General features: G+C 57.6%; 1 protein-coding gene across 2 annotated transcripts in view; it reads right to left on the bottom strand.

Moving 5' to 3' along the window:
• Positions 1-12,479, bottom strand: part of PDXK (pyridoxal kinase) — a 31,904-nt gene that overhangs the window by 10,152 nt on the left and 9,273 nt on the right. Inside the window, exons 2-7 of one of the 2 annotated variants that reach the window (XM_028126536.2) lie at positions 10,395-10,449; positions 4,207-4,311; positions 3,537-3,620; positions 2,473-2,519; positions 1,718-1,803; positions 692-737 (exon numbers count right to left, since the gene is read on the bottom strand). In XM_028126536.2, the coding sequence (XP_027982337.1) occupies positions 692-737; positions 1,718-1,803; positions 2,473-2,519; positions 3,537-3,620; positions 4,207-4,311; positions 10,395-10,449 (423 nt within the window). The remainder of the gene's footprint in view (positions 1-691; positions 738-1,717; positions 1,804-2,472; positions 2,520-3,536; positions 3,621-4,206; positions 4,312-10,394; positions 10,450-12,479) is intronic. The other variant, XM_088023730.1, reaches the window with a different exon arrangement.

A 12,479-nucleotide genomic window follows, 5' to 3' on the forward strand; every position in this document is an offset into this window, starting at 1 on the left:
TCTCGGTACTGGGCACACAGCAAGCGCGCAGGAAATGCTGCGACTGTTGCGTGCTAGGCTGTGTCTCCCAGACCCTCGGCCCACAACCCTGGAGTGTCTCCTGTTTCCTGCTTTGGAAACAGGGTCTGCGCAGATTCAAGCAGGTCAAGACGAGGTCACCAGCATGGGCCTGGATCTGATCTGCCCCGTGTCCTCAGAAAGAGAGGGGGACACAGACGCACCAACGGGAGGCCACTGAAGACAGAGGCAGAGCCTGGCGGTGGGTTTACAAACCCAGGGACACCAGAAGCTGGGAGACAGGCAAGGAATCGTTCCTCCCCACTGATTTAGGCCGAGAACAGTCCCACCAACGCCCTGATCTCGGACTCCTGGCCCCCGGGGCCGCAGAGAAGACACTTCTGTTCTCAGCTGTCTGGTGTGTGGCACTCTGCTGTGGCCGCCCCAGAAGCCCCCCTCCAGGCACCTGCTACGAGCAGAGCAGGCAGCGGGTCAGCCCAGACCCAGATGCACATTAGAGGTGCAGGGGGCCCCGGGGAATTTACAACACATCCCTCAGCCCCTGCTGGCTGGCGGCGGGAACCAGGATGCCGGCCACCTGGGTGCCCACCCCCCACCCCCAAGGGCATACAGCCATCCCCTCCCCACCACACACGGTGCCACTTGTCCCATGCCAGGCCTTGGGAGGTCTTACCGCTAACGCTTCTTCTTGACTGTGGATCTTCCTGCCACTCAGTAACCTGTAAGACAGGTGAGCATAGGTGAGCCCTTGCTTCTCTGGGTCCTGCTGGAAACATCCCCAGAGCTACTATGGCACTGGTAACCCGCTCCCATCCCCGTAGGAGCTCAGTGTCTGCTGGCCATCACAGACCTGGTCACCACTGCGACGTGGCTAAGGACCAGCCGAAAGTAAAATTTAACCACAGCAAGGGACAGTAACACATGGCCCCTCAGTGGCCCATGAGAGTGACTGATGTCCACTGAAAGTCAAAATGCAAAATGCAAACTGCAAATGGTTAACATACCGCTCTCACACAGGTCCACCAAAGGTTCAGGGTCCTTGGGGTGAGCTGCCATCCTCCAGGATGGACGGGCCAGGTCAGGGACCCCACGTCCCTAGGAGTCCAAGCACCCCACCCACCCCTCCTTCAAAAGGCAGCCTCAGAGACAGGGGGAACCCCACTGATGGTCCAAGAAACTGCACTGTGGCAGAGATGAACCCATGTGGACACTCAGTTACACGCCCCACGGCACCAGGTACTGCTCATTACCCACCCCTACTCCCCGCACTAGTTCTTCATCAGGTGGCCCCGCAGTCCGAGAAAGGCCCAGAAGCTCGCTACCACGAGGGCCCGGCTGACTCCTTTTAATCTCATGTAGAGATTTGGGATGTGGATTTTGGAGCGCCAGGATGGTCCCCTGCATCAGCTAGCATGGGCTCTCCAACCCGTGACCTGTGTCACCCACATGTGCCCTCAGCTCCTCCCCTCTCTGTCCCCAAAGGCTCTTGCTGCTCAGGAAAATGGCTAGGGGTCAGCGTGATCCCAGGACTTGGGGTGAAATGACCACTTGCTGCTGTTGTCGGGCCAGGGCACCCCCAGGCAGAATGGCCCGTCCCCCACCCTGCTGCCAGATCTCTGCTCTGCTCTGAGGCAGAGCCTTCCTGACCGGCAAGCCCCGTGAGGAGGTCTGAAAGCTGTAGTGGTTTCAGATTACTTACTCAGCCTCAAACTGGTTGGGGGTTATAATGTCTGCAACCGGCACAACCTTCTCTTTGTAAACAGGAAGGAGATCCTCTGGAACGTACTAAAGGAAAAGGGCGACAAGGGACATAGGCTGATGCGCACAGAGGAGAGCATGTTTGCCGAGGAGCCCCGTGGTCCAGGTGGGGGCCCGCAACAGGGGTGCTGCGCGGCCGGCACGGGCTGACGCCCTGCGATCCCTCCCGGCCTAGGTCTCTCTGGGAGCCACAGGGTGATCCTCGCCGGTGGATTTCCACCTTCCTCACTGGATGGCATCCCCTGCTCTACGTGACGTCAGGGGCGGGAAGCTACGGCCCGTCTGCTCTTATGTGTTTGGGGGGAAAGGTAAAAAAATAACATTTGTGACACACAGAAGTTATAGGAAATTCACGTTTCAGTGTCCATACGTGCAATTTTATTAGGAAATGGCCATGTCTGTTCCTTTGCAAACTGTGGCTTTTTTTTCTTAAAAGATCTTATTTTTAAGTCATCTCTATACCCAACATGGGGCTCGAACTCATGACCCTGAGATCAAGAGCTGCACACTGCTCCACCAGCTGAGCCAGCCAGATGCCCGGGGCTGCTTTTTGATACAGCAGATCACAGGGCCCCAAATATCTGCTCTCTGGTCCTTTACGGGAAACCCTGTCTGCCAACCCTTACTTCCGGGTAAGGATGACACAGGACGTGTGCAGTGTCCTATGTGTGGAAGCACACGCGTGAAGTCACTAACCATGGAGCCTTGGCCATTCCATTCGTCACCCATCACCGGGTCGCACACTGTGGAGACACAAAGGGCATCTATTAACAATCGCTGCTCCCAACAGGATGAGAGCCCTTAACATTTCTTTTCCTTGTTAAATTTGACGTACGCAGCTAACAGCGTGGGAAAAGCGCCTCCTACCTTCAGTCGCCTTGTCACCTAGCGTTCTGTGTTTTGTCATCCGAGACGACTGAATGCTCTGATTTCTACCTGACCATCATTTGCACCTTTCTCGAGAGAGGGACACAGAAGAGCAGTTCCATGCGCTCCTCCTGGCTGAGGCCAGTGTCGCCTGTCCCCATACAAGCTCGTTGCCTTTGGAGAGTGGGCCGCAGTGTGGGACCTGGCATCAGACCAACTGAGGGTGGGGACTGGCCTCTACACCTGCGACACCTGCACCCCCACGTCAGGCCACTGGAGTTCCCTCCTGGATGTAGGAAGTGTCACACACGTCGGGGGGCCCTGCAGAGCCCTGAATGTGCACGTCTGAGTCCCAGGGGGAAAGAGAAACCCGAATCTTCCATGTCTCTTAGCAGGAGAGGCCTTTGGGGGGCAGACACCCTAGGGGCTGGTGTGGCGGCCTGGGGCTAGGGACAGACAGGCCTGGCATGCCCCTCAGCTGTGCCTCAGCCTCGCCCTCCACAGCCGGGCCCCACCTGGCATGTCCACCCTCACTAGGCAGGCCCCACCCGGGACATCCACACCCTCCGCCACCCTCTCTAGGGCCAACAGTGGCCACACATACCCCAACCGCAGGGTCTGGCCTCTCCAGCCTCCACACGCAGACACGGATTACCGCACGTATGCAACCCACTTCTCTTAACTGTCCCCACAGACACCAGGGTCACTGTGAAGACGTTCTGAACCCTTTCCAGAGCCCTGAAGGCACACAGCCCTGCACGCCCAGCACATTCAAAGCTTACAGGCTGGGGGAGGTAGAATGGGAAGGAGGGGCGCCAGAAGGAAGGAGACCAAGCCACCACTCAAGGGCCGCAGGTCCACCCTGCCTGAGGAGGTGATGGCCCGGCACCCACCATACACCAGCTTGGAGTTCTGCTTCTTCAGCTCCTGCACGATGTCCACCACCGAGGCCAGGAAGGACTTGTCCCTCGTGTAACCTTTGGGAGGGAAATCCGGGCAACCCTCATAAAACAGAAGGCTCACAGCAACTGACCACGCCCAAGGAGAAAGAGCACCACCAAAACCACTCTGCTCCAGAGAACGGTGGGCAGGGCGCAAAGTGTCCCCAACGTCTGCAGTCACTGAGGGGACACCAGGCATTTCCCAGAAGTGTTAAGTGAACGGAAGAAGCTGTAAGTGAGAGTGTACAAGGAACACTTTCCCTCTTTTGTCTTTTCCATTTTCAATAAGCATGTTCCCTTCTAACTACATAGATAAATACAAATATATATTTTTACCATAAACTTGACTAAGGAACCAATGCAACAGGTTGGCAGTAGGTGGCTGACCTAGGTGTTTTCACCCCCACGTGTCCCCCACATGGCCCCAGTAGTGTGGTGACACAGCATGGCCCATCTGAGTGAGCGCCATGTGGCCGGGACCCCCAAGGTCCTGCTACGGGGGCCTGGCGGTCACTCGGGTGGCAAAGGCCATTGTCCTGGAAGGAGGCCGGGACCAGGGCCGAGCCCACCCCCCGCTAGAGCGAGGCACACAGGGACCAGCACCCAGCTCCCGCGGACTCACCTGTGAGCACGTAGTCATATTTGTTCACGTTGTTCAGCTTCAGGCCCTCGTAGAGCTCATGGAGCTCATCTGAGTTCAGCACTTGACCCTTCCAGTGTGCATAGCCTGTGGGGACAGCACAACGTTCAGGCCCTTGACACCCGGGGCAGGTGTGCGAGACACAGCCTCACCCAGCGGCCCGCCGCGGCCCAGACCATCGCTCGATGAGGCCAGGGGACAGTGCTCTCCCCGGGGGCTGATGCAAGGCCCGAGATGCCGCGCTTCAGTGGCTCCCTGCCCTGACACCATCAGCCTCAGCACCCACCCCTGCAAACACCCCTGGCTCGTATGCCCCCGGAGTTCTGACTGCTGACACCAGGCGTCCCCCTCCCAGCGCCCGCACCCTCCAGAACCGATCCGGCGCCACAAGGACGGTCAGCTCTCCAAGCTGGCGTGCTGACACACTAGACACAGCTGTGGCCTTCTCCCTGAATTATGGGGTGCGTGGGGGGCGTGGGGTGCTCGCTCTGCCAGTGTCTGCTGTGCACGTCCCCCGTCCAGGCCGAACGCTCGGTAGGCAGGGCCCGTCACGTCCCGCCACCCCAGCCCTGCAAGACTCAGCTGCAACCGGAGCCGGTCTCGGGTCGAGCTCTGACCAAGAGCCAGATGTGACCTGGGTTCTCGGGGTGCCCTGCTCGCTCCAGGCACACAGGCAGTGAGCATGCTGCCAATGGGACTCCTAGGGCACCCCCTGCCACGTAGGAGGACCCCTGCCCACGCAGGCCGAGGGCTGGGGCCACACCGCAGACACCCTGCAGCTCACCCGTGAAAACTTGGTGGCTCTGGAGCGTGGGCCTGGCGTCTCACTTCTCCCCACCAGCTTTTGCCCTGGGAGGTCCCCTCGCGAACTGCCAGGTCTGGGGGTGGTCCTGGGGGCCCCTGGCACACCGTGGCTATCCTGAACCCCTAGGAATGTCCCTCTGACCCTTGAGCTCCCAAAGCCTCCCTCCTCCAAAGCACATCACCCTTCCTCTCCCCAGTGGGGTCTCTGAGCCTGGCAGCACCAGCACCCCTGGGGGCTCATCTGAAATGCAGATTCCCGGGCCCGGCACTCAGGTTTAGCAAGGCCCCAGCCGGTTCTTATCCACCGCAAATCCGAGAAACGCGGACCCAAAGTAGGGGTCAACAAACCAGGCCCCGTGAGCCTAATCTGGCCTGCTGCGTGCTTTTGTGTGGCCTCCAAGCTGAGAATGAGCTTTTACGTTTTTACATGGTTGGGGAAAAAAAAGAGTAATACTCTATGACTTGTGAGAATTCTATGAAACTCCATTTTCAGTGTCTGTTAATAAAGCTCCAGTTTTATTGGACCTTAGCTGCATCCCGTCCTTTACGTGTGGTCTCTGGCTGCTTTCACACCGCGAGTGCACAGAAGGTGCCAAGCCCCAGTTATTTGTTATCTGGCCCTTAACAGGGAAAGTGTGCCAGCCCTACTCTGGAAAACCTGCTCGCCCAGGATGGAGCCTCTCCGGCCTCAATCTGTGGCCTTTTTTTTCTTTTTTTCAAGATTTTATTTATTTATTTGACAGGGAGAGAGCACAAACCGGGGGAGCATCAGAGGGAGAGAGAGAAGCAGGCTCCCTGCTGAGCAGGGAGCCCAACACGGGACTCGATCCCAGGACCCTGGGATCATGACCTGAGCTGAAGGCAGACGCTTAACCAACTGAGCCACCCAGGCGCCCTGATCTACAGCCATTTCTGACTCGAACCACAATGAGCTCTGTTTAAAGAAACATTTGGGAATGGTGTCACTTATGTGAAGACCCCAAGTCGGTAAACCAAGACTTAATACCGAAGCTAACTGCAGTTTCAACCCTGGGAAACTGGCTGATAGACCCCCTGCTCCCCTTAGAGGGACTGTCTTGCCCAAGTAAGGTATTCCCTGCTAGTACATTCTTTTCTTCTTCTTCTTCTTTTTTTTAATGCTCTCTCTGCCTTTGAAAACCTTTCTTTCAGGGGTGCCTGGGTGGTGCTGTCAGTTAAGCCTCTGACTCTTGGTGTCAGCTCAGGTCATGATCTCAGGGTCATGAGAGAGAGCCCCATATCGGGCTCCACGCTCAGTGCAGGGTCTGCCTGGGATTCTCTCTGCCTCTGCCACTCCCCCCACACTCTGTCTGTCTCCCTCTTTCTCTAAAATCAATAAATAAGTCCTTAAAAACCTCTCTTCGGTTCAGCTCAGTGGAGCTCCCCTCTACTTGCCAGATGGGATGCTGCCCGATTCATGAATCATTTAACAAAACCAATTAGATCTGCAAATTTACTTGGTTGAATTTCGTTTTTTAACACATTCCGTTCGCACCACTAGGCTGACTAGAATGCAAAAGATGAAGACAAGTCAAACAGGATGTCCTGAAGGGGATGAGCTCTTAGACTTTGAGGTGGGGCCGAAAAGTGGTACAGCCGGCGTGGAGAACAGTCTGGCAGTCGTTCACGTGATCAAACACAGAGCTACTAACCGATCCAGCAAGTGTGCTCCTGGGTCTATCCACTGGGAGAACACTGACATGTGCACAAAGATGTTCACAACAGCAGCACTCATTGTTTCTAAAGACTGATTTATTTATTTGAGGGGGGAGGGGCAGAGGGAGAGAATCTCAAGCGCTGAGTGTAGAGCCCGACGTGGGGCTCAATCTCACGACCCTGAGATCATGGCCTGCGCCAAAATCAAGACTCAGATGCTCACCCGACTGAGCCACCCGGGTGCCCCCAGCAGCATTCCTAACAGCCATGATTCATAAACCCGTGCCGATCAACAAATGGACAGAGAAGCAAAGCGTGGTCTGTCCGTACTGTGACAGACTATTACTCAGCCATGACCAGGAGTGACACACAGGAACACTCTACCACACGGAAGAGCCTGGAGAACATGAGGCTCAGTGGAAGAAGTCAGACACTAAAGGTCACCTATCGTGTGATTCTGTTTATATGAAATCTCCAGAACGGGCAGATCCGAGGAGAATGAGAGATGAGTGGTCCAGCAGCCAGGAGGAGGGGGGCAAGGTGAGGGTCAGGGAGTTACTCTGGTACAGTTTCCCGGAGCAGTGAAAACGCTCCCTCTGTGAGTGTACTAGCAACCACCGAACTACACACCTCACCAGGTGAATTCACTTGATGGCACATAAATATAAGAAAGGTGTTGTTCAAAAAAAGGTCAGGCGCCCGGGTGGCTCAGTCAGTTAAGCGTCTGCCTTCGGCTCAGGCCATGATCCTGGGGTCCTGGGATCGAGTCCCGCATCGGACTCCCTGCTCAGTGGGGAGCCTGCTTCTCCCTCTCCCTCTGCTGCTCCCCCTGCTGTGTGCGCACGCTCTCTCTCTCCCCCTCAAATAAATAAAATCTTAAAAAAAAATTAAAATTAAAAAAATAAAACAAGAAGGGCTTTCTGACCTGGAAGAGCGGATCACAGCTCACAGGACTGCGTACTTGGGAACAGAGCTGCTCGAAACGTCCCCACACGGACCCGGCCCCAGGAAACAAGCAGTGTGGGCGGCCGCGTTCAGAGGCCTCTGCAGTGACCAGGCATTGCTCAGGGGTCCCCGCGTGTGATCCAGGGGACCGCTCATCGAGCAGGGTACAGACGGCATGTGGTTGAAATGTTTTGGCCAGTCATGCACGGTGTGAGCCAAGCACTGAGTACACAGTAGGACCACATGGTGGAAACAGCACAACAGCGAGGCCCTGGCCAGACAGCTGGAGCGGCTCAGTGCTGGGCAAGGACGCTCACAGATGGGGACAGGTGGTGCAGTGACTTTCTCCCCGCATACACAGGCCTTAATGGGTACCTGTTCACAGTGGGTGCTCCAGGTTCTTTTTACAAAGAGGTAATGGGGCGCCTGGGTGGTGCAGTCAGAAGTGACTTGTGGTTTCGGTTCAGGTCATGATCTCAGGGTCATGGGATCGAGCCCCTCGCCGGGCTCTGTGCTCGGTGGGGAGTCTGCTTGAGATTCTCTCCCCCTCTGCCTCTGCTCATGCTCCAAGTAAATAAATAAATAAAATCTCTTTTAAAAAAATTTTAAAAATAAAAATTAAATAAAAAGGTAAAAACGGGGGCACCCAGGTGGCTCTGTTGGTTGAGCATCCAACTCTTGATTTCGGCTCAGGTCATGGTCTCAAGGTTGTGAGATAGAGCCCTGTGTCGGGCTCCGTGCTCAGCGGGGAGTCTGCTGTCTCTCTCCCTCTGCCCCTCCCCCTGCTGCGCTCTCTCTCAAATAAACACATAAAATCTTAAAATCTTTAAAAAAAAAAAAAAGGATTCTCTCCTCTCCCTCTGCCCCACCCCCTGACTTCACAACCACACTCTTCATCTATCTTTAGAAAAAAAAAAGATAGAGAGAGCAAGATAAAAAAAAAAAAACAGACCTTAAATACTTCTGGGTCCAAAGCCCAGGACTGAACACCTGAGATCTGGGATCAGGCTGCATAGACAGCCCTGCTGAGCCCAAGTGGGGGTGCTCGGGGTCACTGCCGGCCAGGAACTGCCTGAGGGGCCCCCTGACCAGGCAGGCACCGCATGGCATCCAGAGGCTAGGGTGGGGGCCCTGCCAGGAAGCACAGGACGGGAAGCCCCCACCCCCTCTGGCCCTGACTACCCCCTGCACCTGCGTGGGCTCCACACACTCGGGGGTCCGGTCTTCATCCACCCCTTCTGCACCAGGGTCAGAGGACCCCTTGGGATGGTCAGTCCACCACCAACTGAAGAGGCTCTGTGGGAGCCCAGAAGGCAGCTGTGTGCTCCCGAAGCCCCCCGAGACCCCCTCCCTCAGCCTGGGATCTGTGCAAAGTGCAGCGGCAGTTTCTTGGCTTCTGTTGAACTGATGCTGATTATAGCACCATGTGATATTTAGCAATGAATTTAACTCCAACATTTAGTGGCCAAGCCGGTTTGGCTCATTTACTTAAACAAACAACAAGGAAGGTGGTTAAAACAGCCAACAGAACCTGTGGGACTGGGGCGCCCGGGCGGCTCAGTCGTTGAGCGTCTGCGGTCGACTCACGTCACGATCCCGGGGTCCTGGGATCGAGCCCCGCATCGGGCTCCCTGCTCCGCGGGAGGCCTGCTTCTCCCTCTCCCACTCCCCCTGCTTGTGTGCCCTCTCTCACTGTGTCTCTGTCAAATAAATAAATTAAATCTTAAAAAAATAAAAGAGAAAGAAAGAAACTGTGGGGTTCAGGGAAGTTCGCTGAATCGACTTAAACTTCTCAGGGCTTTTCCAAATTTCTCAGCACCCAGAACCCTCAGCAAAGCAAAAGGAGGGAAGGGCTTTCGGTGAGAACTGTTTTCTTCCGAATCCCAAATGTCGTTCTTCCCCTCAGGTCATGACTCATGATACCCCGTCCCTTCCAAGAAAAGCCACACCAGAGAGCTACAGGCTATCTTTCCTAGGCGTGTTGGGCTGAGGCACACCCACACACGCTGCTGGCGCTCTTCAGAACGTTCTGGGCTCCTGCGGTTCTGTCTGCGCTCAGAGTAACTTCAGGAGACGCGACGTTGGGGTGTTTCCAGGAAGGGGATGGCCTCATGCCCCTGCCTCTACGGCACTGTGGGGTCATAGGGGAGGCCGCGCTCGAGGCCGTGGGGCCAGGGGGTGTGGGGAGCGGGCTCAGGAAGCTTGTCCCGACAACTCGGGGCCTTTCTGAGGGCAGTGTCCCTCACGGGCCCTAGAGTTAGCAGTTCTGTTTCAAAGCCTCTGTGCACAGGTGTCCTTGTGCCCCCTGCGCTGAGACCAACACCACCACGTGAGTTTCTGAGGCGCTGGTTTTTAACAGAGAAAATCAGGACCTACTTTCGCCGTCCACCAGTGGCACGTGCACACACGGGGCCCTGCTCACGGCCCGCGGTCACCTGGAAGAGGGCTCGGCCCCGCAGCAGGTGCTAGGAGCAGGTCCCTGTTTCACAGAGGAGACTGAGGTGCCGGGAGGCTCCCGCAACCTGCACCGGGTCACTCAGCTTCAAGCAACCGGGCTGAGATTCAAAGGCAGCGTCCACACCCAAGGCCAGGCCAGCCTAGCCCCCTCCGCCCCTCACATGCTGGGCGGTCCCTCCGGCTCCACCTCCTGACCGTCAGGTGAGGGGTGGGGCCCCCAGATTTCTAAAGGCCCTTTCTCCGGCCCACATTCCGCTTTTCGGTGCCTGCTCAGGCCAACAATGCCTTACCTGTGTGGTTGGAAAACTGGACAGAGTTCAGCGCGTCGATCTCAAATCCCAAAACCTGCGAGACAGAGAAGGACCAAGTGTGAGAGAGCCAGGACCCCGCGGGCAGGCAGGAGGCTCTCCCTGAGTTGGGTTCAACGTCTGCGCCTCGGTGCTATGTGTGTCTGGTGAGGGGCTGCGTCTGGAAGCATGTCGGGGCGCCACCAGCTTAGAGGGCCAAGCCTTGGAAGTCCTGCCAAGTGAAAACGCTTGAAAGTGCAAGACAGCGAGGCGTCCATCTGTTCAGACACGGAGAGAGGGCTGTGAGGCCCTCTTTGTTTCGAGAATGTGGGTTTGAGGCCACGACCCCTCTGGGGGGGTGGGGCCAAGGGCTCCCCGCTGGACGGCACAGCTGGCCACTCCGTCCCCAGGAGCCTGGCTCTCGAGCCTCCGGGGCACTTCAGCCCTGGCCCGCTTGCTGCAAGGCGGGACACCTCAGTGCGGAGCCACGCTGACCTGGCCTGGGGGGCGGGTGGCCGCCCTGTGGCTGCACCACAGCTGGGCACGCGCCTCACAGCACAGGGAACAGGTGACTGCAGGCAGGTTCCAGGTGCCACGGAGTAAAAAAGGAAGTTTATAAAAAGTAAGAGCTCCTCCTTCAATGAAGGGGAAGAAAGGTTATGTCCCAAACAGCCCAGATGCCTCCCCAAGCCAGTGTGGACAGCTGTTTGCCGGTCAAGTGGCAAATCCCAGAGCAATCTTTCCTTTTGCTCACCTTTCCCGTTTCTGCACATTTAACAGGCAGGTATGGATGGATTCACTCAGGCAACAAGACGGCTGCGGAGCCCCCTGGGGGACGAGCCACATTATCTGTGGGGCCCTTCCCGTGACCCCTGACCGTCAGAGGCGGTGGGCATCAGGACAATGCCCAGCCCATCCCTCGGCCTTTGTGTCCTACGCTGGCCCTGGGTCCTTGCCAGGCCCCACCGACCTCTTCCACCTGACCCTCCCAGCTGGCCCTGGCTGGCCTCATTGCAGACAGACCCAGGACCAGGGCCCTGCTACACAGACCCTTGACAGCTCTCAGAGCATCCACTGTGTCCCTCATCCCTCCCAGAGCCAGCTGCCCGAGGAAGTCTGCCCCGTACTGCACAAAGGTCTCTGTGGCTCGGGGTGAGGGTAAAGCCGTGAGCTGCCAGCCACCACAAGGTGAGGCCCAAACACCCAGGAGCAAACCAAAGCCTCATCAGTGTGAGCGGTGTACCAGGGCCTGCCCAAGTCCTCCAGACCCGTGGGAACCAGGCAGGCCCCCAACGAGAGCAAGGGGTGGGGCCCTGGGGCCATTGGCACAGGGCTGCCCTCACTCAGGCCTTCCTTCTGTGCCCCCCCCCCCCCCCGTGTGAATGAGGCAGGCTAGGGGGCGGGCGGCGGGGCTCACACATGGGCTCCAACCACAACCTGTCTGTGGGATACTCGAGTCCAGACAGGCTCGTGGCCAGCCCTGACTCTGGAGCCATGTGAAACCACGTCACGACAGACAGGTGTTAATTTGGATTCTGCCCCCGTTGAGAGCACGGCTGTCCCCCTGGCACCCGGCACTGTGGGAGGGCCCACAGCTGGGACAGGCCGGACCAGGAAAACCCTGCCCCCGCGGGCATGAGTGCGGCACAACCAGCCTTGCCTGGAAACCCGGCGGCCCGAGCCCACCTCGTGCCGGCACCTGTCTCCCCGTCTCTGCCTGCTTTGTGCCACCCCTGCCGGGTCCTGCCCAGGCCAACACGATCTCTCAGAGTCTCCGTGTCACCCCTTCCTGGGGAAGCACAGCCCTCCTTGACCCCCTCTGTCCCCGCACACAGCTCCCTCTGGGGTTGGCGCTGGGCCCGTGCCAGCAACCAGCACCTGCCTGCATGAGGCCACCAAGGGGCCGGCCCGTCAGCCTGGAAGGATCCTGTCTCCTCACCTCTCCTCAGTGCTCCCAGCCCCACCACACCTGCTCCCTCTGTGGCCCCCAGGGCTCCTCTGCCACACCGGCCCCCAGTCCCACCATGCCTGCACAGCTGCCCCCTGGGACGGGCAGGGGCTCCAGCAGGGCACGAGCCTGTTCTTCAG

Source organism: Eumetopias jubatus, unplaced genomic scaffold (assembly GCF_037043125.1).
Source record: "Eumetopias jubatus isolate StellerSeaLion01/CBP00866 unplaced genomic scaffold, mEumJub1_p1.0 scaffold_1, whole genome shotgun sequence".
NCBI classification, from domain to species: Eukaryota; Metazoa; Chordata; class Mammalia; order Carnivora; family Otariidae; genus Eumetopias; species Eumetopias jubatus.